Genomic DNA, 24,365 nt, shown 5'->3' with positions numbered 1-24,365 from the left:
TTTTTTTATTATTAAATTAATCTAACGAATATTCTAAGAGTCTTGATAAGGAAGAAATAATAAATGTTCGGCCGGCTGGATTAAAGGCCATACATTGCTGTATATACCAATCAGCTATCAATGTATGGTGCACGTTTTTCTCGAAAGACATTCAAACTTCCAGTCTTGATATAAGTATGACATTTCGAGAAAGAAAATAAACTTAACCGGAATCTGTTTTCGTATCTACAAGTGCATATTTGGAAAATAAAGGAAAAAAAACTGACGGGAAACACTATCCTCGATCACCAGTCACCGCTTCCGGTGTCGCCGCCACCTCTTTGTCTCGCTCTGGTCCGGCACCACTAGTTGTCGTGTTTTTTCTCTTTCCTTTCACTTCTGAGGATATATTTGTATATATATCCACATTTTTCTGCTATTGAATGACAGTCGACTCGGAAATATTTATGCCTAAAAGTAAAGCGCCGAAAATGGATGACTTGGACTACAGTAAGTCACTGAGCGAGGAGCTAGTTTTTTGTAGACATGTACATTACGCTAGCTGCGACTAGCCAGATGAGCTTCTGGCTCGTCTTATTTGATTAGGTTTGACATACACAGAGGCAATTCAGTGCAACGTTCCAACGCAAATGAGCAGAAAATGTTCGCAAGTAGTGGTTACAATTTTGAAAAACACTCGCCGTCCTACGGTTACACTGACGCAGACGTTAGCATAATATCGATCGGTTCGGCTAGTGCTTCAGGTAAGGCCGGCCAGTGGACGTTAAACACCACCACTGGGCTTCACCTTGCACAGCGTGTGTCTTTTTGTTTAAATATTCGATGCTTATTCCTGGCTAGTTACAAGCTGTGTGCTATTGTTGTGTTCGTGGATGGAGGCTGTGGGCGTGGTTGTTGGAGACATGGGAGAATGGGGGCAGCTTGTTTTGTTTTGGATTTTTTGCTTTTGCTTTCGGCATGGTGACCTAGTGGTTAGCATGTCCGCCTCATAGTTCTGAGGCCGGGGTTTCGAACCTGGGCATCATTCTTAACTGTTGCTTAAAAATCCAACCAAAATGTATCGAGAAGAAATTAAATTCTACTGCGACTTGTACTAATAACAATAATGATTTAAAAAAATATATATATTTTCTAGCTATGCAAACAAACTCTACAGCTAAAATAGTAACAATATTTTAAAAAAAAATGTCCTCCACCTTTTGCTCTGTGTCAAATTATATACATTTGTGAACATATTACATTACATTATTACAACAATCCAAAACTATTTGGCTTATCACCTTTAATAGAAAGCTGTGCTGTAACAATGTCTTGATGTATTAGTTTCAATAATAATACATAATAATTCAGCCCTGAGTAGACATGTCCTTTGGGATACATAGTGGTTTGTTTTTTTGGCATAATTTTTCCAGACTGACTAAGGTGAAAGTCAAGGATAGACACAGCCGCTGGCTCACTTTCGATCACTTTATTGAACAAGAAGAAGAAAAGAAAACAAACACGTGATAAGCACATTCATACACGAACCGCCGGTGGCCACACCTCAAGCCGACTCACTCAACACGCAGTTGCCAGTTAACAGCCAGCCAACTCTACACTCTCATTAGCTGACACCCGCGTCACTCACCAGGCCAGGCCCTGCCTTTTAAAGGCATCCACACTCAAAAGGCACAGATACGACAGTGTTGAACGTGAGGATGGCGACCCCAATATTTGCACTGCACATGCTCGTTATTGTTTGATAATGCAAATTGAATTTGATTACTCAATTAATCGATGGGGTAATCAGTCGAATATTCGTTCTAAAACTGTTCGATTGCTGCAGCCCTTATTCTTCTCATTTTCTAGCTTTGTTACATCCATAAAATGTGTAAATTTTTCATTCAGTAATATTTGTGCTAATTTTATATTTTGGTGCTAAGCTCTGGTTGAATTAGTCTACAGTTACTAATGGTGAATGTGAGTGTCTCTTTATGTGCCCTGTGATTGACTGGTGACCAGTCCACGGGGTGTAGTTTTTTTGCCTTAAGTCAGCTGGGATATGCTGCAGTCCCAGTGATCCTGAACAGGATACGTAGTATAAAAAATGGATGGATGGCTGACTTGTCCACACCATTGTGTGATTTATTTAATTCTGCCCCCCAGCCCATGCAGTTTCTTTCCTCTCTCCTTTTAAATTCCTGATAACAATGGCAGTAGTCTATTATTCCCAATTTGAGTAACAATGCAGTTGGTGATTTATTTACAATGCAGTTGGTGATTTATTTTAAGCTTATAGACACCCGTGGTTATATCGTTGGAGTGCAGGCACCGTTTGTCATCTCTGAAGTGGCAGAGCTAACACGTCATTCCCCCCCCCCCCCCCCCCCTGCAGTCCCAGTAGACCTGAGCCCAGAGGAGCGCTCAGAGCTGGAGGACATCCGCAGGAGGAAGGGGATCCTGCTGCAGGAGATCCAGAGGCTCCGCGAGGAACTCAGGGAGGCCATTTTGGAGGTGGAGGGCCTGGAGGCCAGCACAGAGGGAAGGTGGGATGTGGACACGGGAAACCCAGTTATTGTGCATTATGAAACACTCTTGCATGCAATTCTAGTGATGTCGTGCTCAAATGTGATTTCAATCATCCTTTAAACCGCACAACCTCTGTTATTATTAATTTTAACACAGTGGAACCACTAAAGGCCTCTCTATACTCCCGCGCACATGCGGGCGACAGTGCTCGCGTTGTATCACGTGACCGACGCATTGGGCCGTGCGGCCCCTATGCATCACATGACTCGCACGTGGCACAAATTTTCGCCGCGCGCAGAATGCCCCAGCGATCATCTCTTGTGATTGGTCCGTTTTACTCACATGCTGTGATGACGTGCTCAGCTACTCAGCCACCTACGCCGCCGCCTTCTTGATTTATTTTGCAATATAATTAAACGCATCAGCTGGTCATCTAGTCGATTTGTTCTAGCAGGCACTGTTCCACGGTCTCCATTGTTGTTGCTTTGTTCCTTGTTTCGGGAACTACCGGAATTGGCCGTAAAATGCAGAGGAAACTCCACCCTGTGGCATTCCAGCTAATACCAGCCGTAGCGACACCCCCAACTTGGAGGAGAACTGCAGCACATTTTCAAAACAGCGTTCGTGGGTTGCGCTTGAGTATAAAGGAAAACTGCGCGCGGGATAGCCACAGTGACGTCAGTGTGGTGACCGCCCGCGCAAGTAGAAGCCTTAAGGTTGAACACTATCCATGTTGGGATGCTGGCCAACTTCTAATTCGTTCATATTTTGAAAATATTACTATTATAATTTCTAATTCGTTGATATTTTGAAACTATTACTAATAGATAGATAGATACATAGATATATAAAAGTCTTAATGTCTACTAACATCTTGCAATTGTGATGAAAATATGTTTTTATTTTTGTAATCAATTATTGGTAAAAAAAAAAAAAAAAACAATTATTGAAAATGCATCAAGTTTCACTGAATTATAACAATTTAAAAATAAATACAAAATTTTACCTTGAAGTGTTACTACACGGCTGACATGGCTCTAACTCCACCCGCCCCCAAATATGTGCTGCTTCTGTTGTGCACGCTTTGGGCTGCAGGGGGCAATGTGGTGCGCACATAGATAATACGTAGATTTGATGAAAGACTAGACCATCACAGCTAAGGTGCACTAATATAACTAATTTTTCGCACAATCGAAAGAATGTATGCCTTATGTCTTCTATATATTTTGCTGCACCTTTTGTGTTTGAATATTTATTATATAAAGGTTTATACCGCAATGTCGATGCTAATTTCCTTAGCCCGTCAATGGCGTTTTTAATTATGTGTTAGCCTTAAGCTAGCGGTATTTTGTAGGACGAAACTATGGATTTGGTTAACTATGTTCGTACATACGTTCAGAAATTCACTCCAAGCGCGCTCTCGCTGCGGAATGTTCGGAAACTCAGAGCGTTGTTGGAGTGTGCCGGTTGGTTCTTCAGAGCACCACACTCCCGCCGCTCTGAGTGAGCCTCCTCTCTGAACACTGCACTCTCAGAGCGCAGTGAGAGCATCAGACTGAATTACCGAACGTACCCTTTATGTGTGAGTCCCTGTGTTTTGTGTTTGTTTTATATTCAACTCCAACGGGGGGTGGAAATAATCAGCTTGAAACAAGCACGTGGACTCGTTGAAGAACAGTTCGCTACCTGCCAAACTGCACACTGGGTGGGAGGGCAGAATAGTACGTCAGCCCGGTGAAGTGGTATCGGCGTTTTAGTATCATAGCATTTTTCGACGAGGACAGATGTACAATATCTACAGTATGTATGTCCAGTACAGTAGTAATGATACCGGTATCATTATCTGTGCATCCTTAGTTAAATTATAAATAATCCACTTAAAAAGTAATTATTTTATGTAGCTACCCTTGTTTTAGAGGCTTAGTTTTCCAGACATTTTGAATTGAATTCTGATTTGCTGCACATGTGACTTCACATGTTCCACTGTCTACTTGAATTTGATGTGCCAACAGTCTTTCCATTGTAATCATCAGACTTCTTCTTCTGTCCACTGTGCAGTAAAACCCTTCAGAAAAATAGGCACGTTGCAATGGGAAGGAAGAAGTTCAACATGGATCCTAAAAAGGTAGGAATGTTCAAATATTGCTTATACAGAGTGTTACCGTAATTTCTGGTGTATAATGCGCACCCATGTATAATCCGCACCACCAAAGTTGACCTCAAAATTCTGGGAAACCCTTCTATCTATGCATTTTTACAATGTATGATTTTGCTTCTACCCATATGATCAAAACATGAAGTATTTTTTGACATTGGAATGAAAGTGTACAGCTTTTTCATAACCCCTAGAAGGCGGCATACATTTATAAAATGTGAAAGTTTTTTTCCCCTATACCCATGTATAATGTGCACGATTGACTTTTGACAATTTTATTTTGGGGGGGAAATGCGCATTATACACGAGAAATTACGGTAAGTCTTTCAGTGAGGAGCATGGACGGTGACAAAGTGTGTGTTCGTCTTTGCAGGGCATTGTGTTTCTCGTGGAGAACGAGCTGCTCAGACACACTCCGGAAGACATCGCTCAGTTCCTCTACAAAGGAGAGGGCCTCAACAAGACGGCGATAGGCGATTACCTCGGAGAAAGGTGGTGTATTTTAATCTACATCTATCTCTTCCGATTCTGCACATTGTTCATGGCTCTGTCGCTGCTCTGCTGCAGGGACGACTTCAACATCAAAGTCCTCCAGGCTTTCGTTGACCTGCACGAGTTCACAGATCTCAACCTCGTCCAGGCCCTCAGGTAAGAGTCAACTGTGAAAATGAAACTTATCAAATGTCTCGTTTGGAATCCTGGCACTCTCTGCTTGACAAACATGTGGTGTAATAGAAAATGCCGCACATAACTCAAGCACACACTCTCCCTGAGACCACGCAGGTGATCTCGCAGCTGACAAGGTTCAATGCTGTTCTTAGTACAAGCTGCTACTCTATTTAGTCTACAATGCACGATAAAGCTTATTGACGAAATGTATGTTGTGTGTATGCTTGCAGACAATTTTTGTGGAGTTTCCGTCTGCCCGGTGAGGCCCAGAAGATTGACAGAATGATGGAGGCCTTTGCTCAGCGATACTGTCGCTGTAACCCCGGCGTCTTCCAGAGCACTGGTACACAGACACGCACAGTCAAACTACATTTCCGTAATGTTTTTTTTATTTTTTTTTTATTATTATTTTTAATTCCTGTTCGCTTCACTGGAAGTGGAAGTACAGTGTACCTTTATTGAGTGCCCTGAGTTTTGTAAAAGTCAGGGAAAAAAGGTTGCCGGTGCATTTTCAGCTGTTTATTGAACGGGACAAGCTCTCAAGCACACAAATAGGAAATGAGAGCACTCAAATGATATTGTGACAAAAACTGCGAAGCCCAAGCTGTCAAATGCTGATGGCCTCACATCTGTCCAAATGTAAGTAAGTGTATAGTGACTTTTTGGACACCCTGTACATTGCTTATTTTCCTCTTTATTAAAAACGTATTAAAAAAATAGTGATTTTATTTATTTATTTATTATTATTATTTATGTTTTTAGGGTCCATAACAAATTATTGGCATTTCAATCATTTCAATTGGGAAAATTGATTTGATGTAATCTCGTATGAGTAAATTGAGTTACATGCTAGGGCACGAAATAAATTTACTTTGTAGGTCAAGGTCCCGCTGTATTAGAATTTGGGTTATAAATGGAGGTCAATTCTTCTGCTGTTTCGTTAGTCTGCCTTCAGGTACCTTAATTGTGATTTGAATTCCTCCTTGTTTCCAGACACATGTTACGTGCTGTCATTCGCCATCATCATGCTCAACACCAGCCTGCACAACCCCAACGTGAGGGACAAACCGGGCTTGGACCGCTTCATCTCCATGAACCGAGGCATCAACGACGGAGGGGACCTGCCCGAGGACCTCCTGCGAGTACGCTAACCTCCACGGCGTTTGCTACCTAAATAATCACACCGCAGCACTTACGTGATTTGCTACCTAAACATCACACCGGAGCGTGATTTACGTGATTCTTCTCTTGTCTTTCAAGAACCTTTATGAAAGTATTAAAAATGAGCCCTTCAAGATCCCAGAGGATGACGGCAACGACCTCACACACACCTTCTTTAACCCCGACAGAGAGGGCTGGCTGCTCAAACTCGGTGAGACGGGGAATACCATCCACAAATACACCCATAGATGTTACGAGGTTGCTCTTCACTTCTGGAGCTTTGTTGGGTGGTGAGCGTGTCCCTTCGGCTTAGTGTCGATGTACCTGACAACAAGATGACAAGCGAGAGTCTTGCTTTGGAGCTTTTGTTGCATGGCATGGTGGGGGCTTGTGATGTGTGTCACTAATTAATGTATCATGTCCTCCTCTCTCTCTCTCTCTTCCTCTGTCTCGTCTCCCTCTAAATAAATCCGCTGGTCCCTTTTCGTCTTCCACTTCTTCTCCTGCGATTTCCACCTTCCGCTGCTGCTGCTTGTTTTCTCAGGAGGTATGTACTGACCAAGTTGCGTTCACGCACGTAGAAAGGTAGTTAGCCACTAGAAGGTTAAACATTTGTGCGGCCATCTGAGATTGACAGTATTCACTTTGTTTCAGGGGGACGAGTGAAAACCTGGAAAAGGCGATGGTTCATCCTCACAGACAACTGCCTGTACTACTTTGAATATACAACAGTAAGTCTGCATACATGTGCCACACACTTCTTTAATGGAGTCTGAGGCATTAAACCACACGTTGTCTTATGGTGTTGCAAGTACATTCTGGCTTGATAACATTTTACCACTAAACATTTTAAAAAGGTTGCAAAATGTGTATGGGGAAGCTGCAATAGGCTAAATCACAGTCATAAAGTGGGTGTCCAGGATCAAAGGTGAAGAACAAGAGCCTGATTTGAGGGGCTTCCAAGACAACCAAAGGAGTGGAATAGTGCTAGGGTTGAGGAACTGATCAGAGAAGCTCAGAGTCACCATTGGTGTGCCACAAACCTCTTTAATGGAGTCTGATCCATTAAACCCTCACCACCTTAATTTTTAACTGTAGGCTCAACGCTTGAATTGAGGGCATGTCTTATGGTGTTGCAAGTACATTCTGGCTTGATAACCTTTTACCACTAAACATTTTCAAAATGTAGGAAAATGTGTATGGGGAAGGTGCAATAGGCTACAAAGGCTATAGGATCAAAGGAGTGGCAGACCATCTTCAGCCGTTAGTCATAGAAATAGTGCTAGGGTTGAGGAACTGATCAGAGAAGATCTGAGAGTCACAATTGGTGACATCCCCATCATGTGTCATCAATCACTGATGACATAACCCTAACCCCATACACATTTTCAACCTTTTTGGTGTGTCCCCCTCCAAAGCGAGAAATTCAATCACAGCACTCTGCTTCTGACGGGCACCCAACAATTATCTCATTTAGAAAATGTCTGACAGGAACAGGACAGGCTTAAAGAAAACTTCTTTTTGAATAAACCTTCAAACAAGTATTTTTAAACTACAACCTGTGAAAATTTCAGGCAAAAAAATATTATTAATAGGTTAAATTAAATTGGGCTCTTTACTTTTTGACCGCTCCTCGTACATTAGAGGGAAAAAACAAAATCAACATTTTTAAGTTGGATAGGAATTGGCCCCATGAAAATTATCCATATGCAGTCAATACTTTGAGCTCCTCTGCAGTTGGAGTTTTGCATGAACTGAGTACATTTGTGATCATCTGAATTGTTTCAACCTTTGAAGTAGAACTGGTTGGTTGACTTATGCATTTTTTAAAATAATCTCACAGTTCACAGAAGGCCATATCTTTACTGATGGCTTGTGTGAGATTGTGTTTTGGTCCTGTTGCACACTGCTGTCCCTATTGTGCTCTGACTGTGTGTGTGTGTGTGTGTGTGTGTGTGTGTGTGTGTGTGTTCGTTCCGCTAATAGGACAAAGAACCTCGAGGCATCATCCCCTTGGAGAACCTTAGCATCCGCGAAGTGGAGGACCCACGCAAACCGGTAAACTCACATTCCATGCAGCGCATTGTTGGTGTGCCTTAGGCTGGATTTAGACTGAATACTTGGCACAAGTCCAATTTTGTTTTTTCTCTTTTGCTCTCAAGTGGCACAATTGGGATAGATTATTATGGGAATAGAAAAACACACATGGAATCGGGCATCTTCAGATTGGAACTAGGCCTCTTCCCTATACGGATAAAAACTGGATATGTACCGAATATTTGTACCAATATGTGCCAATGCACGGGTAGCATAAACACGCAGATGGAATATACCAATGCCATCTTGATGTTATGGAAATACAGTGTTCCCCTGTTATTTGTGGGGAATAGGCACTGAGCTTCAACACGAATAATGAAAATATAGTTGACGCCCTCCCCAAAAGAGGTTTTTAATTGCATATAGATGCCACATGACGGTGGCAAAGCACTTAAAATGGAAAGGATCATAAAGCATCAACGCCTTGCTTGTAGCATGTGCACTATCATGAACCCATGTTACATAAATGACTGTATTTAGAAGTTAAATTATTAAACACCATCCAACACCTTGACATGAGGCTCTTCAATAGTACTAGCAATTACAATTGGTGACTTGGACCTGCATTGTAAATCCAGCCTTAAAAGAGTTTTTAGTTGTGTTGCATACCATACAGCCGCACTTGTCTCGTCCTAACAGAACTGCTTCGAATTGTACATCCCCAACAACCGCGGTCAGCTGATCAAGGCCTGCAAGACAGAGGCGGACGGCCGGGTGGTGGAGGGAAACCACATGGTGTACCGCATCTCCGCCCCCACGCCCGAGGAGAAGGACGAGTGGATCCACAGCATCAAGTATGACAACAAAATTGAAAAGAGTGCCTATCATGTCCAGGTGCAGGTCAATAAATTAGAAAAACAGGGTGGTTGAATTTATTTTTGTAGTTCATTTCAAAATGTAAAACTTTATTTTAACTTTAAATTTTACGTACATTTACAACACACTGAAATATTTCATTATTTTTTTTAAATAATTGAATCAACATTTAAATACTTGGATGAACATTTTAACCACAACAAATTAGTCACATGGGTGTACTGCCTTTTAATGAGCCGCGTGACATCCATTTTGTGTGTGTCTGTCGTCATGCCAGATCTGCGGTCAGCGTGGACCCTTTCTACGAAATGCTCGCCGCCAGAAAGAAACGTATATCGCTGAAGAAGAAAGAAGAGCAGCCCTAGAGTTTTACCTCCGTCCTCTGTCCTCCTCCTACCCTCATCTCCCTCCCTCCACAAACATTAGAGCACCATTACATCAACGGGTGAGGAACACCATGCTGTCCTAAAAACACCTCGGAGGAACTGTTAGAAAAAGCCCCAGTACATTTAAGCCACAAAATGCTCATCATATGCAGTGTTCCCCCAAGTATGCACAATTCTTTGGGCACCTATCCTGTTTTTTTGCTCTTTCTGAAACGCCAAAGCCATGTTTGCAATTAAAGTAGTGCTTTGGTGCCATTTTGTGGCGTCCAGGTGCCAAGAAACTATGTTGAATTATGGTAAGGAGCTTCTATTAGACAGGGCATCGGCCTAAAGTAGTGCTTTGTCGCGATATTGTGGATATTGTCTCTTTCCCCCTATTTCTCTCCCGCTCTCCCCCTCTCTCTCTCTCTCTCTCTCTCTCTCTCTTTCTCTCTCTCTCTCTCTCTCTCCATATATATATATATATATATATATATATATATATGCATATATATATATATGCATGCAATTATAATGCTTTTCGGGACGAAGTACGTAAGGTTTTTTAATTGCCTAGTGCCTTTCTAATACAAGTTCCCCCCTCACTTCACAAAGTCCTGCCTTGAATAGAGAAAATCAGAATCATCATTATTTGCCAAGTAAGTCAAAAACACATGGAATGTGTTTCCGGTAGTTGGAGCCGCTCTAGTACGACAAGAGACAGTCAATTGACAGAGAATACCTTTGAGACATAGAAACACAGTCACTGATAAATACCAGTAATTTTTACCAGTAATGTGGTAATGCCGATACATTTATTTATTTGTTTTGACAATTGTGGAAAATCAGTGAATCATAGTGAAATCAGTGAATAACTGACACAGCGGTAATGCAACAAAATGATACCAAAGCACTACTTTTCTGTAAGATGGGGTTTTGGCATTTCTAATAGAACATTCTCCCCTAACGTCAACATACAGCCTTAATTTGAGAAGATTCACAAGTAATTGACCCCCACAAAGGTTTTCAAGTTGCCTGTAGATGCCAAAAGATGGTGGCAAATCACTACTTATGAAGCTCCTCAACTCAAGTCTACATAGTTCCTTATCAACAAGATGGTGCCAAAGCACGAGATATGCAAGTCGCGAATATGCAAGGTAACCCTGGAGTTTCCTGAGACCGAGATGGTGCCACAGCACTACTTTTCTGTAAGACAGGGCTTTAGGATGTTTCAGAAAGAGCACCAAACAGGGAATAGATGAGTTTTTCCTGTGAATAACGCACCAGAGGTAAAGAAAAAAAGGTGAATTCACAAGTAGTGAATCACGAATAGGCAGGGGAACACTACACTATAACAACAAGCCCACCACCTGCATTACATCATTCCACCAGCCTACAATATTGACAATTAAATGAAGATGTGACATTTTGACCTCCTCAACCGGCCTCCCGTCAAAGGCAGCTCATTACTACGTAAGACTTTTTTTTTTTTGTAAATAGATATTAGCTTATTTGTTTATAGCACACATGTAGAGACCATTTAATTTATTGTTCCTTTTTTGTACGAGCTACTGTATGAGTGCATGTCGACTGACGCTAGAACAAGTCGAGAAGTCTTTAGTGTGTTCCTCGTTGCCTAGAAAAAGAGCCATGAGGACATTTTTTTGTTTTTCCTGGTGAAGCACAAGCGTCCATTAGATTATAAGCCACTTGTCTTTATTTTTCTTCATTCCTTTGCTTCCCAGTGTCCAAGAAACACAATATATCTGCCAATGAATTCAGATATTCAGTGTCCTTGTTTTCGATGATTCGACTTTGACGCATATTGATTTTTGTAGATGGTAGGAGAACTAGAGCTACGTTACTTGTTTTACTGCACTTTATCGGTTGTTGCGACAGACGCGCATCAGTGAATTGACTCACCAAGAAGTGTTTAGAGCAGGGCTGGGGAACCTACAGCCTGTAGGCCATAAGCCCCCTACCCCACCCACCGCCAAAACTGGGAACTGTTATAAAAAATTTTTTTTTTTAAATGATGTTTTATCTTGATGGCCCTCAGAGGACTTAAAAAAACACTTCCCCATTTTGCGTTTTGTTTTAAAATGCCATCACCTGCTCAGTTTAAATTTTAGAAGTTCAAGACCTTCATACTCTATTGTGGTTCTTTTTCAAAGTATTTTAGTTGTTGATTTAAAAAGTAGCATGAAGCTGAATGATGACGCTGATCGTATTTGGGCCTCTTCAGACGTGGCGGACGAACAAAAAGTTTGTGAGTGGCCTTTACGTTACTTGTTTCTTTCCCAAAGCTTACAAAGACCTGGCCTTCTGCCAGTCTCGTTTGTCCTCCTGTGTGTTTTGCCTGCGGGCCTCCTCCAACCTTCTGGGAATTCTTGAAGTGCAAAGTTGCCAAAAATAAAAAAAGTCAGCAAAATGTTACAAACAGTGCACAGCGAAACTCTTTTGTTTCTGAGCCACCTCTTTCTGAAAATGTCTTTTTTCTATTTATTTATTTACTTAATGGTGAGGTGAAAACTCCGCTAGATATGATGTAAATGTAGCAATGGTGCGAAACACACACACACACCGGTGCCAGTAAACTGCTGTGTAAAAATAAAAAGGTGATGATTGACTGTTGATTGCTGCATTCTTGTTCATTTGGGTGGCCCCAAAGAATGAAAAACAAACAAATACAAAACAACTCGTGTATTTTTCACATAATAGCGGCCTTCCGCTGACAAATAAACACACCTATAGATATAGGATAGACCAATAAAAGCCCTTCTTTAAAAAAAAAAAATTTAAATTAAACATGGACTTTAATTTTTGTATGACATTTGATAGCACGATATCAAATTTTTTATATTTATCAGTCCATATTGTTGCTATCTAACAAAAAGCAGGCATTTCCAAATGTATTCTTTAATTAATGTTTTTAATTTTAATCCAAAAGATGTTACAAAGTATGTAGATGCAATTTATAGGCTTTCAGATCCTTTATATTTAAAAATATTTTATGTCTAATTAAGCACTATTATGTGACAAAATAAAACAAACTATCATGTAATATGATTCAAAAATGTATTTGTACTGCTTGCAGTAAATTAGCATATAAGCAAATGCAATGAATTGGCCCAAAAAACAGTTAATACAGGACAGCCACAATTCAGTGCACTTTCAAAAAACAACAATTACAACATGGTCAATTACAGAAAACTAGGATTTGCTTGAAAATACATTTTAAGAGTCGATGCCTAAAATGTACTTTGACTAAAATCCACATCAGTAAATGTAAGTCTTAACAAAATGATGACAATTTCTTTGGCTGTTTAGCTGTATTTTATGTGGAAATCTTCCACATAATATTTTTGTCAACACATTGTTACAACAGAAAGTAAACTGTAAATTTAACTTATGAACAACATGACAATATGTCACAGCACCTAACCGATAATCAAATATTGGCCAATCAGACCATTATATAACTACAAAGACTTTAAAAGTAACCCAAAAAAAAGTTCAAACAAAGGCATTGATTCTCACTTTGGAGGCTTTTTTGTTGTTGTTGTCTTCGACCCCCAATTACAGCATTATGGTCTTTCTAAATATCTTCGTCAGCTTGGATGCACTTCAGTTTTTTTTTTTTAGTGACAGGGTTCAAAGGCGCGCCTCACCACACCCCCGTGCAGCTCCACGTCCGAGTCGGACCACGAGATGACGTCGCCGGTCAGGCGGCCGCCGCACGACACCAGACCCTGGATGTCGGCTCCGCTCAGGACCGAAGACCACATTTGCACATCGGCTAGCTCCCCCACGAACGACTGCGTGGCGTCAAAGCGGCCTCCCAGAGTGTCCTGCAACCAGTGGAGGGAAGTACGAACGCTAAGTTACTGTACATAAGTAGATTTTTCATGTTATACTGAGTATTGTTCTTCTCGTCTTACTTTTACTCCCAACATTTGAAAACTTATATCTGTAATTACTACTCCTTCAGCAAAATAGACTACTTTTTTTTAAACCTCCACAGATGATGACACGACAAAAATATTTTAAATACGAATACTATGCAAGTTAAAATGTTTTTTTCCTTGTGCCAATTTATCAAAACCGGTATATAATTTGACAGTAAATGTTATTTTTTCTTTTATATTTAAGTACTTTTCATTCTGTGCTTTCTTGGCTTTTAATTAAGTGAAGGAATTGAATCAGAACGTATACATTTACCAAAGTGTAGTTTTTTTTGAGGACAGTGAACACTCACAGTAGTGTTTTGCTGCCATTTTGTGACATGTTGGTGTCTTGTGTTGAGGTGAGTTGAGAGCTCCATTTGGACAAAAATTGCACTTTGGTGCCAATGTGCTATGTTGAAGTGAGTTGGGGAGCATTATTTAGACTAGATTATTTGTATGGTATGGTAGCATTTATTGTCAGTCCTCAATAAATGTGGAACATATAGCATGCCGAAATTACTTTTCCTAGAGGCCACTGTGACAAAATATGATACAAAAACAATCTGGACTTCAACTTAAGTACTTTTGCCACATCTGCCTCCAACGCGATCTTACCTAGACTTTAACACACAATTATAATAAGTCTTATTTGATTTGTCTTTACTTGCTCCTGTCCCAGGATGAACACCCCTCCTGCTCTGACGGGATGCCAGGGGGCAAGGTCGATCCCAGAACCCCGCAGGTCGCCGTCCTGGTAGGCCTCCCAGTGTCCGTCCCGCGTGGACCACGTTACGCACACGTGGTGCCATTTCCCATCACTCAGCGTCACAGGCAGAGACACAGCCTACAAAAAAGCAAAGGTTTTCGCCCACGTGGCTATTACCATCAAAATGTCCCACAATGCATCACTCTACATTAGTCCGTGTCACGTCACGTCGTCCCTCACCTTGTCGTCAATCAGCAGCTCCACGGGGTTCCCTCCCCACTGGATCAGCACAAGCTCGTTGGCCTGGCCCGGCGCAGAGTAGGAGAAGGGTGTCCCTATGGCGGACCCGACGCCGGCTTTGAGCCGCAGACACAGAGTCAGCGCGAAGATCTCCTGAGGTAGCGTCCTTTTCATGCGCGCGTACATGTAGGTGCTCCGCATTGGGAAATTGAGCTGGAAGGTGTCCGGGTTGTTCTTTCTCTTAGAACCTGTTGTTCAAAAAGCCAACATGTGAATTTTGTGTGCAGTGGTGGGAAGTAACAAAGTGCATTTACTTTGTATTACTATAGATTATTCGGGTATCTGTACTTGTGTAACTATTTTCAGACAACTTTATACTTTTAGTCCTTACATTTGAAAACAGACAATACAGCGTTCCCTCGCATATTGGGCATCTGCGAATTGACTTATGTGTAGCTTCCTTTTTGGAAGTGATCTTCCGTAATTCACAGTTCACAGGCCAAAGAAATAAAATTATTGTTTTTCCCGCCATTTTGTGGTATCTTGGTACCAAGGAACTATGTTGAAGTGAGTTGAGGACCTTCATTTAGACAAAAGTAGTGCTTTGCTGCCATCTTGATTTCAAGGAACTACTATGTTGAAGTGATGTGAGCTTTTTTATAGGAGTATTAGTGTTTTTACTAAAGTACAGAGTGTGAGTACTTTTGCCACCTTTGTGTACCTGTCAGTTCAAGCTGGTTGAGCATGGTCTCCAGTTTGTCGCCGTGGTATCCTCCATGCGATGGGTAACTGTGACTGTCTGCTTCGTTGTTCTCGTGACCAGCGGGGTCACCACCATCGTGGCTTCCCTCTCCGTGATGGCTTCTGTCACTGTGCTCGTCAAAGTTATCGGTGCGGTTGCCGCCGCGGTCGCTGCCGTCATCCGTGTGGTCGTTCAGGTGTTGGTGGTCGTGCGGATGCAGCTGCTCCTCCAGAGTCTCAATCTTCCTCTGCAGAAGCTCCCTCAGGGAGCTGGAGTAGGTCAGGGACGAGTTCCTCTTCTGCTCAGGGATTAGTAGACACGGTGGATTGAGTGGTTAGCACCACTTGGCATGTGCCAAGATTGTCGTTAATTTTAATTTGTGTTCAACACAAGGATTTTCTGTGTGAAGTTTGCATGTTCTCTTTATCCCAAAACATTTTGTCAAATAGTGTCGTCCACTTTAATTCAAGTACAGCTCAATAAATGAGAATATTGTGGAAAACTTAATTTATTCCAGTACGGTAGTTCAATTCCAAAAGTGAAACTCATATATAGTAGTTTCACTACACACAGAGGGAAATATCTCCTGAATTTATTTTTTTCATAATGATGATGATTATGGTTTACAATAACCTCAAATTCACCAACTTAAGAAATCAGAAAATTGCATGACACATTCAAAATTATTTTTTATATAAACATTAGGTAGGAATTGGCCTGAAAAGTATTTTCCTGTGTATTTAGTGAATGTGTTTCATATGGCGGGATGGGAATTAATAATGAATCTATTGATTCCGATTATATTACCGATACTGCTTGAGCCGATTCTCTTACCGATTGTCATTGTTTGAACAAATTAAATAATACAAATGATATATGATATTGAGGCAATTATCACTATATACTGGAGGTGCAACGAGTAATCGACAACTCATCGATTATCTAATTAATCTAATTATTTTGATAATCGATTAATCATTTAGACTTCATAGACTTAAACTTAAAATTGCTCAAATCTTTGGAATTTCGGGAATTTCAGCCTCTCACTAGTAAATATTCTCTGATTTCTGTAGTCCTCCATGAAAGCAGACTGATAATCTTTGTGTTGAATCAAAATAAGACATTTCCAAACATCTGCTTTTACTTTGGAAAACAATGACCAACATTTTTGCCTATTTTCTGACATGTTACGGACCAAACCAGTAACTGAATCATAATCAATTATGTTTGTGCATTTTCTGCACTGTTACTTTGAAATAATGTCCTGTTTTTAAATTAAGGGATGGAAATTTAAATATTGCTTTAAAGTCTGAGTCAATTAATTAATCAATCAATCTTTAATCAGTCGATTAATCAAAACATTTTTTGACACATTAATTAATTATTGCAATAATCGTTTGTTGCAGCCTTACTATATATATTTCACTACATATTTCATTATATGATGAGATAACAAAAGATAAGTTCTTCATTTTGAAAGTATTCCCCATTTGACACAATTCAATCTTTGCAAGTGAAGCAAATAACCCAGATATGTTTTCATGGGAAATATAGCTAAACTTTAGAGTGCTTCTAACCTGACGCCATGTTGGGAATGTTCAGAATCAAAATACATCTTTCATTTGACCTCATCACTCTTTTGACATTTGACATTCACATTTTGTCTCTAAGCAAACCTAATCTACAGGATTCCTATTCCTAGTCATGTCAAATCAAGCACTTGTTGCTAGGCAAAGTTCACAGGGCTCAATCATAACTGCTCTCTAGACTAATGAAAATTTTGAGATGGGCTCCAGCTGACCTGTGACCCTAATGAGGAAAAGCGCTTTCGAAGATGGATGGATAGATAGAGGATAATGAATGGTTGACTATTTCTGTATTTGTCAGCCCTGTAATTGACAGGTGATCAGTCTAGGCTGTGCTCCAACTCCCACTGGTCTAGTAAACGGCGGGTTTTCTTGCTTCATTGTGGACCTGGATGTGCCTGTCAGGTAATCCAGGCTTTGTGCATATGCTTGGCCCAATTACCTCAGTCAAGGCAGATCACCGTAATTACTACTGATCTTAGACCCATGTCCCCCTTCCTCCTTCATCACTGCACGGCTCCTGACATCTGTCTTAGATCACGATTCAGCAGTGTTTCTGAGAACACACGTACATCATGACGTCCCGCGTTCAGTGGTGGACAGTAACAATGTACAAGTTATTCGTTAATGAGAGAGAGATTTTTCAAGTATCTGTACTGTACACTTCAATTTTTTTTTCCTGCCGACTTTTTACTTTTACTCCCTACATTTGAAGATTTATATCTGTACTTTCTACTTCTTACTATACTAAACTACGATTGTTAATTTTTTTTCCCCCAACCTCCGCAGATGATGGCACAACATAAAAAAGACATAAATAGAGAGAGATAGTCAACCGCAGTTAAGATCTTGGGGTCACTCATAGGGTGGAAAAAACATGAACCGTGGAGCATTAACGACAAAGGCAACAGATTCAAAGAAACTAAATATACCCCGTCCACGGCCTTATTTAAGAGAATGTAGAACGTTAGCATAACTATGGAAACACGTTTGATGATAATAATTTTTTCATTGTGCCAAGTTTTGAAAACGGGTACAGTGAACCCCTGCCTATTCGTGGTTTTGCTTTTGCAAATTTGCTGATTTTTGGGGGACCCTATCCATTACTCACGTTTGGAGTTTTTTGTCCTTAGGCCAAACCAATGAAAGTATTACTTTGGTGGCATCTTGGTGCCAAGGAACTATGTTGAAGTGAGTTGAGGAGTGCTAAAAAGTAGTGCTTTGCCGCTGTTTAGGTGCCAAGGAACCACAAAACCCTATTTCAATAAAGTTGGGACATTGTGTAAAATGTAAACAAAAACAGAATACAATGATTTACAAATCATTTTCAACCTATATTCAATACGTTACACTACACATTTAATGTTGAAACTGATGATGATTGTGTTTTTTGCAAATATTCTTTCATTTAAAATTTTATGCCTACAACACTTACCGAAAAAGCTGGGACGGGGGCAGCAAAAGACTAGGGAAACTTGAGGAATGCTAAAAAAAACACCTGTTTGGAACATACCACATGATAGAGTATAGAAGGAGCATTCCCGAAAGGCTCAGTTGTTCACAAGCAAGGATGGGGTGAGGTTCACCATTTTGTGAACAACTGCGTAGGCAAATATTCCAACAGTTTAGGAGCAATGCATTAAAAACTAGCCTCATTGTGTGAAGTATTTTTCCACTACAAAGGCAAGTTAAAACTCTACCATGCAAAGCGCAAACCATGCTGTATATCAAGAACACTCATAAATTCAGCCAGCTTCTCTGGGCCCGAGCTCCTATGAGATGGACCGACGCAAAGTAGAAAAGTGTGCTGTCGTCTGACAAGTCCACATTTTAAATTGTTTTTGTAAATCATGGACCTCATGTCCTCCAGGCCAAAGAGGAAAGGACCACCCGGATTGTTATCAGTACGAAGTTTAAAAAAAACAAAAAAAAACAGCATCTGTAATGGTATTGGGGTGTTAGTGCTCATGTCATGGGTAACTCGCACATCTGTTAAGGCACCAATAATTCTGAAAGGTACATACAGGTTTTGGATCAACATAGCCTGCCATCCAAGCAATGTCTTTTTCAGGGACGTCCCTGCTTATTTCAGCAAGACCATGCGAAGCCACATTCTGCACGTGTTATGACTTTGACTTTGCAGTAAAAGACTGTGAGTACTAGACTGGCCTGCCAGCAGTCCAGATCTGCCTCCCATTGAAAATATGTGGCGCATTATGAAGAGCAAAATACGACAACGGAGACCCCAGCCTGTTGAGCAACTGAAGTTGTACCTCAAGCAAGAATGGAAAAGAAGTCCACCTACAAAAACTCAACAATTTGTGTCCTCAGTTCCCAAAATCTTATTTGAGTCTTTTTAAAAGGAAGAGTGATGTAACAAGGTGGTAAACATGTCCCTGTCCCAGCATTATTAGAATGTGTCGCAGCCATCAAATTAAAAATGACTGAAAACAATAAGGTTCATCAGTTTGAACATTAAATATCTTGTCTTTGTAGTGTGTTCAATTAAGTATCGGTTGAAAAGGATTTACAAATCATTATATCATCATTTTACACAACGTCCCAACTTCATTGTAATTGGGGTTTGTATGTTGAGGTGAGCGGTCTCACAGTTCTGAGGACCCGGGTTGAAATTCGGCCTCAGTTGTGTGGAGTTTGCACGTTATTCCCCCTGTGTCTGCGTGGGTTTTGTCTGGGTAGTCTGAGGTAGTCCTCCCACATTCCAAAAACATGAATGGTAGGTTAATTGAAGACTCTAAATTGCCGTTAGGTGTGAATGTTAGTGTGAAGGATTGTTTGTTTATATGTGCCCTGCAATTGGCTGGCGGCCAGTTCAGGGTGTACCCGACTCTCGCCTAGAGTCAGCATGCCTAGGGGCCAGCATGCCCGTGACCCTCACTAGGGTCACGGGCATGGATGGATGTTGAGGTGAATTGAGGAGCTTCATTTCGACAAATGCAGTGCTTTGCTGCCATCTTATAGCATTTATAGATAGGACTGTCCCTATCCAACACTTATAGCGCTTGAAACCCCAAAATTCATCCATTCATGCATTTTCCATACCGCTTATCCTCACGAGGGTCACGGGCGTGCTGGAGCCCATCCCAGCTGACCCTGGACCAGAGGCGGGAGTCACTCTGAACTGGTCGACAGGCAATCGCAGGGCAACCAAAATTCATTGAAAAAAAAATTCCTTGATAGTATAAACAGTATAGAAGAAAGATGGACTTTTGTACTTAAGTATACTGTGTGTTACAGTATGTACTTTTTTGCTTGTATTTTTCAAGAGTTGAATTGGTATTTGTAATTTTACCAGTGTTTATTTACACAATTATCTGTACTTCTCCTTAAGTACAGATGGTCTGCCCATGATGCAACTCACCTGCAGGTTGTTCAACCTCTCCTTTAGCGCCTGCAGCATTCTCTCCATCTGCTCCGGCGAGGACGTCACGTCCCCTAAGCTCACGTGTTTAACGACGTCCTTCTCCTGTTGCTTTGCGCTGTGAGCTCCATCAGAGTGCAGTGAGTCCGGTATAAGGTTTACGTGTTGGTTGTCGTGGTAGGCGTGGTCCGAGGGCGCGCTCAGGCGTTCGTCGTGAGGCGACCTGGCGAAGCCCTCGCAAAGAGCGAGCTTGGCGGTCAGCTCCCTGATCGTCTCCCTCTGGTCTAGGATGGTCTCTTTCTGTCGCACGAGGCTCTCGCGGAGGTGCAGGATGGTATTCTTGGCCTCGTCGCTCGTTCCCATCCAGCCGGTGGGGGGCTCGCTTTGATGGTGGGCCGCTCCCGCTGCTCCCGGCCCCGCTGCGGGGAAGCAGGCGGGGTCCGCGTCCGCCGGAATAGGGGTGCACACGAAGCGTGGCTGTGCGGCGTGGAAGTCAGAAGTGGAAGACGTAGGAAGGAGGAGTAGAGAGAGGAGGACGAAGAATGGACGACAAATCTTCCTCATCATCTCCATCCTAATGACCTACTACTAATCATTCGAGTCAAAAGTCCATTGTCAGCGTAGAGGATTGATTTCTAGTTCCTTCACTGATTTTTCGGCTGAATCTGCAAAACAAACGCACCGTTGTATGTGAGTGTAGTGAAAAAAACGGAGCAGTTTAAATATTCTATTGCCCTCGCATGTGGGCAAGGGGAGCCACGGTCACCCATGCACTTGCAGCCGTTTTACTGAACAGGACAAACAGTCAAACACACTAATACGAAATAAGAACACTCGCAAGGAGCCTGGCGCCAAGATGCTCACACTGAAATAACCGACCAATCCGACTCCCAACTCTTGATGTCGCTCACTAGGCCACGCCCCTAAAAGGGGCCATCCAACACACCAGTACTACAGTACTTATAGCAATTACACTTTATAAAAACACTTTATTTCTTTGCATTCTCTTATATGTTTTGTTTTGATACTTGATCTATTTTTCTACAAAAACTTCATTTTTGGAGCTGGAATGGAATTTTGGGATTTCAATTCATTTCAATGGGGAAAATGGATTTGATAATCAAGTCAAGGTACCACTGTACTAAGATCACATTGAGGCTGATAGAGCTATCTGAGTTTTCAAGTTGCAGTGTGAGGTTCCTCGCTCCTCCATTCGAGAGGAAACAAATTGTCGTCTTGAAGCTCTGGTTGTTTGGGTGTTTGCTTTCAACCCAAAAGGTCCAATACACACAGATAATCTGGCCTGTTTTAAACCTAAATTCGGATCAAAGTCAGCAAAAGCCCAAACATCTGATGTCTCTGGATGTCCTACCCAAGGAAATTTCAAAGCATCTGCTGCCTGTTCACTGGATTCCTGAAACCCACCAGAACAATTCAACACTCTTCCAATAGATGCCAGAAGGTACATAATGGACCTTTGTATCCACTTTTTGTAACAGTTTTCTAAAATAAAATATGTGCCTTGGCTCAATAAAGATCGGGAAACACTGCATTAAGGGACAGACGATTGATTGATTGATTGATTCCACATTAGCACTGCAACAATCGATTAATCAACAACTACCGGTAATCGATTATCAAATTAATCGACAAATAGATTTGGATTGATTTATCATTTAGAGATCTAGTTTAACTAAAAATTGTCCAAATCCTCATAATTTCAGCCTCTCAACATTACCTACTCTCTGTAGTCCTCCATGAAATCAGACTGATTATCTTTGTGTTTAATCGAAATAAGACATTTACAAACACCTTTGCCTATTTTCTGACATGTTACGGACAAAACTAGTATGTGAATCGTAATCAATACATTTTCTGCATTGCCAGTTTGAAATACTGTCCTGTTTTTGAAGGAAAGAACAGAAATAGTTTTTTTTTTTTTATCCGATTCATCGCAAAAAAATAACAGATTCGACAATTATTAAAATAATCTTTAGTTTCAGTCCTATTCCAGATTGTGAAAAGAGTCCCCATCATCCCGTCATGTGTCTATTTATATATACAGTAATGAACAAACATTAAATATTTAATACAGCCTGCATTATATAAGGTGGGCATTTTCAAGTGGCACACACATGACACTGTTGCTAGAATTTGCTGACCACCTGTTGCTTTCAGTGACCTATGTACTTTTTGTAGCTTGTGTGTGTGTTGTTCGCAGCATGTAACTGTAAATAAATACATTTAGAACATTTTTGATGATAATATGTATGTGAATAAGGAACTTGCGGTGAACATTGAGTGCACTTTGCTTCCTTTTTGTGAGCGACGGGGCTGAGAGGAGCCCAGACAGATGGTCCCAGTGGAGAAGCGTGTCAACACCAATCTCGCTCGTTGAGCCTCAAGCCAGTTGATCAGTTTATCAGCACCCGCAGCCAGCTCAATTAACCTAATTGCCAGCACTTGTTGTGCTACCTTAGCTCCAGATCAGTCGGCTTCTTCGCCACCCCCCACTCCCCCGTGTGTGTTTGTGGTAATCCACGGCGAGTTTGTGTGGCGCCATATGGCAAAGGTGGATATTTAAGTAGCACCGTTCGGGGGAAATGAAAATTTGATAAGTGTTGATTGACATGTAATTAAAAGCTCTTACAAAATAAAGCCGCCAGACGTGTAAATAAACAGGAAGGATTTCAACATCGAGATCGTGTACATCAGTTTTCTCGCATGCACACACTGAATTGTTCACCCTGCTGATGTGACAAACAATTTCATTGTTTGTCAGACATACTAAAGTGTAACTCAATGACATTCTCAACTATCACAATTTTTAACAGTTCATTATTTTATTGCAATATTGCAACTATCTCACTTTTTATTTTAATAGTATGACTTTTCCTCATGAAATTATGACATAGGCTTACAGTATATGTATTCCAACTATTCACTTAAAATGATTTTGTTCACTTAAAATTACAACTTTAAATGTGACTTCCTCATCGAATTATAACGTTTTACATAATACTCTGACTTAATTTTTGTAAAATTATTTGTTTTAATTAGAATTGTAACTTTATTCTTGCAATATTATTCCTTGATTCTCGTAAATAATAACATTTTCACAAAAATTACAAATGTATTCTTTGTAACCTTATTCCTGTACGATTATAATTGTTAATCACAATATTCTGACTTCAGTCGTGTAAAATTCCGACCAGATTTTTGTAAAATTACAAAATTAATTACATTCTGGTGCCATATTTTTTTTCTCGGAAAGTTGGGGTGTTGTTCTCCTTAAATTATGACTTTTTTCTTGTCATAAAATGACTTTTTTAAAGCTCTTGTTGAAATGCAACTTTATTCTTGTGATTATATATTTTTTATTGTGTACAGTTCCTCTCCATCTTTTATCTTTGTACTTTTTTTACATAGTGCTCCTGGTGTTCAGACTGAGAGACCCCATGAATGAAATGCCTTGTGTTGCAGGCTACATTTAAATGAATATTAAGTGAAGATTGTTAGAAAAACGCAGTTGGATGTTAAAATGTTAGTAATGGTAAGTTGTTCCTTTGCAATCTCAGTGTTATATTTGAGTGGAACATATGGCATGTTTAAGTTTATGTTTTTTAGCCATATTTGATTACAATAAAACATTTTCAACCCAAGTGCAAGACATAATGGCATTTTCAAGTATTTGTACTTGGTCTAGGCGAGTAGTCAAACTTCTACTCATACTCAGTCTAAAAAAAAAGTATAATCAGTGAATCCCTAATTTTAAGTCTATAAAATTGCATGTTAAACCTAGAGTTAACGCTAATGTGGACACTGAATGCCATAAAACTCCTTCAATGTTCGTCATGTTTAGTCTAAAGAAAATCAGAGGTGTTCTTACCTGATGTTTTTGTCGCTTGAGCGTCCACGCGCACGCAGTCGAGTTGTACACACTGATCAGATTGAGAGGGATTTACTCCAGAGGAGACTCTTTCAATACCTT

At 40.7% G+C, this 24,365-nt stretch overlaps 2 protein-coding genes across 3 annotated transcripts; one reads left to right on the top strand and one right to left on the bottom strand.

Moving 5' to 3' along the window:
• Positions 1-251: 251 nt before the first annotated feature.
• cyth2 (cytohesin 2) lies at positions 252-22,185 on the top strand. 2 transcript variants are annotated; one of them, XR_009768421.1, is made up of 14 exons: positions 252-489; positions 2,375-2,525; positions 4,567-4,633; positions 5,037-5,155; positions 5,231-5,311; positions 5,563-5,675; positions 6,326-6,474; positions 6,593-6,705; positions 7,146-7,224; positions 8,480-8,551; positions 9,230-9,384; positions 9,684-9,851; positions 13,417-13,641; positions 14,398-22,185. XR_009768421.1 is itself a non-coding variant. In XM_061674550.1 (12 exons), exons 1-12 carry the CDS (start codon positions 423-425, stop codon positions 9,769-9,771), a joined length of 1,251 nt encoding a protein of 416 aa, XP_061530534.1. In that variant the 5' UTR covers positions 253-422; the 3' UTR covers positions 9,772-12,405. The 2 variants fall into 2 exon arrangements, 1 of the variants encoding a protein (XP_061530534.1); XM_061674550.1 differs by lacking the exons at positions 13,417-13,641; positions 14,398-22,185 and having other exon boundaries at positions 253-489; positions 6,593-6,704; positions 7,148-7,224; positions 9,684-12,405.
• Positions 12,836-24,365, bottom strand: si:dkey-283b15.2 (neuronal pentraxin-1). The gene is made up of 6 exons (XM_061674548.1): positions 24,264-24,365; positions 20,375-21,039; positions 15,386-15,704; positions 14,665-14,912; positions 14,383-14,562; positions 12,836-13,622 (listed from the first exon to the last, which is right to left on the bottom strand). The coding sequence occupies exons 2-6, from the start codon at positions 20,945-20,947 to the stop codon at positions 13,413-13,415; spliced, it is 1,530 nt and encodes a 509-aa protein (XP_061530532.1). The 5' UTR covers positions 20,948-21,039; positions 24,264-24,365; the 3' UTR covers positions 12,836-13,412.

The sequence above is a fragment of the Phycodurus eques genome, chromosome 4, assembly GCF_024500275.1.
Source record: "Phycodurus eques isolate BA_2022a chromosome 4, UOR_Pequ_1.1, whole genome shotgun sequence".
Classification (NCBI taxonomy): domain Eukaryota; kingdom Metazoa; phylum Chordata; class Actinopteri; order Syngnathiformes; family Syngnathidae; genus Phycodurus; species Phycodurus eques.
Note: the sequence above shows the minus strand (reverse complement) of the source record. Positions and strands in the feature narration are given on the sequence as shown.

Excerpts from the sequence above, each read along its gene's own strand:
- cyth2 (XM_061674550.1), top strand. The coding sequence starts at position 423 with ATGACAGTCGACTCGGAAATATTTATGCCTAAAAGTAAAGCGCCGAAA. Across the intron at positions 5,156-5,230 it reads GGCGATTACCTCGGAGAAAG|GGACGACTTCAACATCAAAG; the intron begins GTGGTGTATTTT and ends GCTCTGCTGCAG. Across the intron at positions 5,312-5,562 it reads AACCTCGTCCAGGCCCTCAG|ACAATTTTTGTGGAGTTTCC; the intron begins GTAAGAGTCAAC and ends GTATGCTTGCAG.
- si:dkey-283b15.2 (XM_061674548.1), bottom strand. The coding sequence starts at position 20,947 with ATGGAGATGATGAGGAAGATTTGTCGTCCATTCTTCGTCCTCCTCTCT. Across the intron at positions 14,563-14,664 it reads AGCTGCTGATTGACGACAAG|GCTGTGTCTCTGCCTGTGAC; the intron begins GTGAGGGACGAC and ends GCTTTTTTGTAG. Across the intron at positions 13,623-14,382 it reads TCATCCTGGGACAGGAGCAA|GACACTCTGGGAGGCCGCTT; the intron begins GTAAAGACAAAT and ends CACTGGTTGCAG.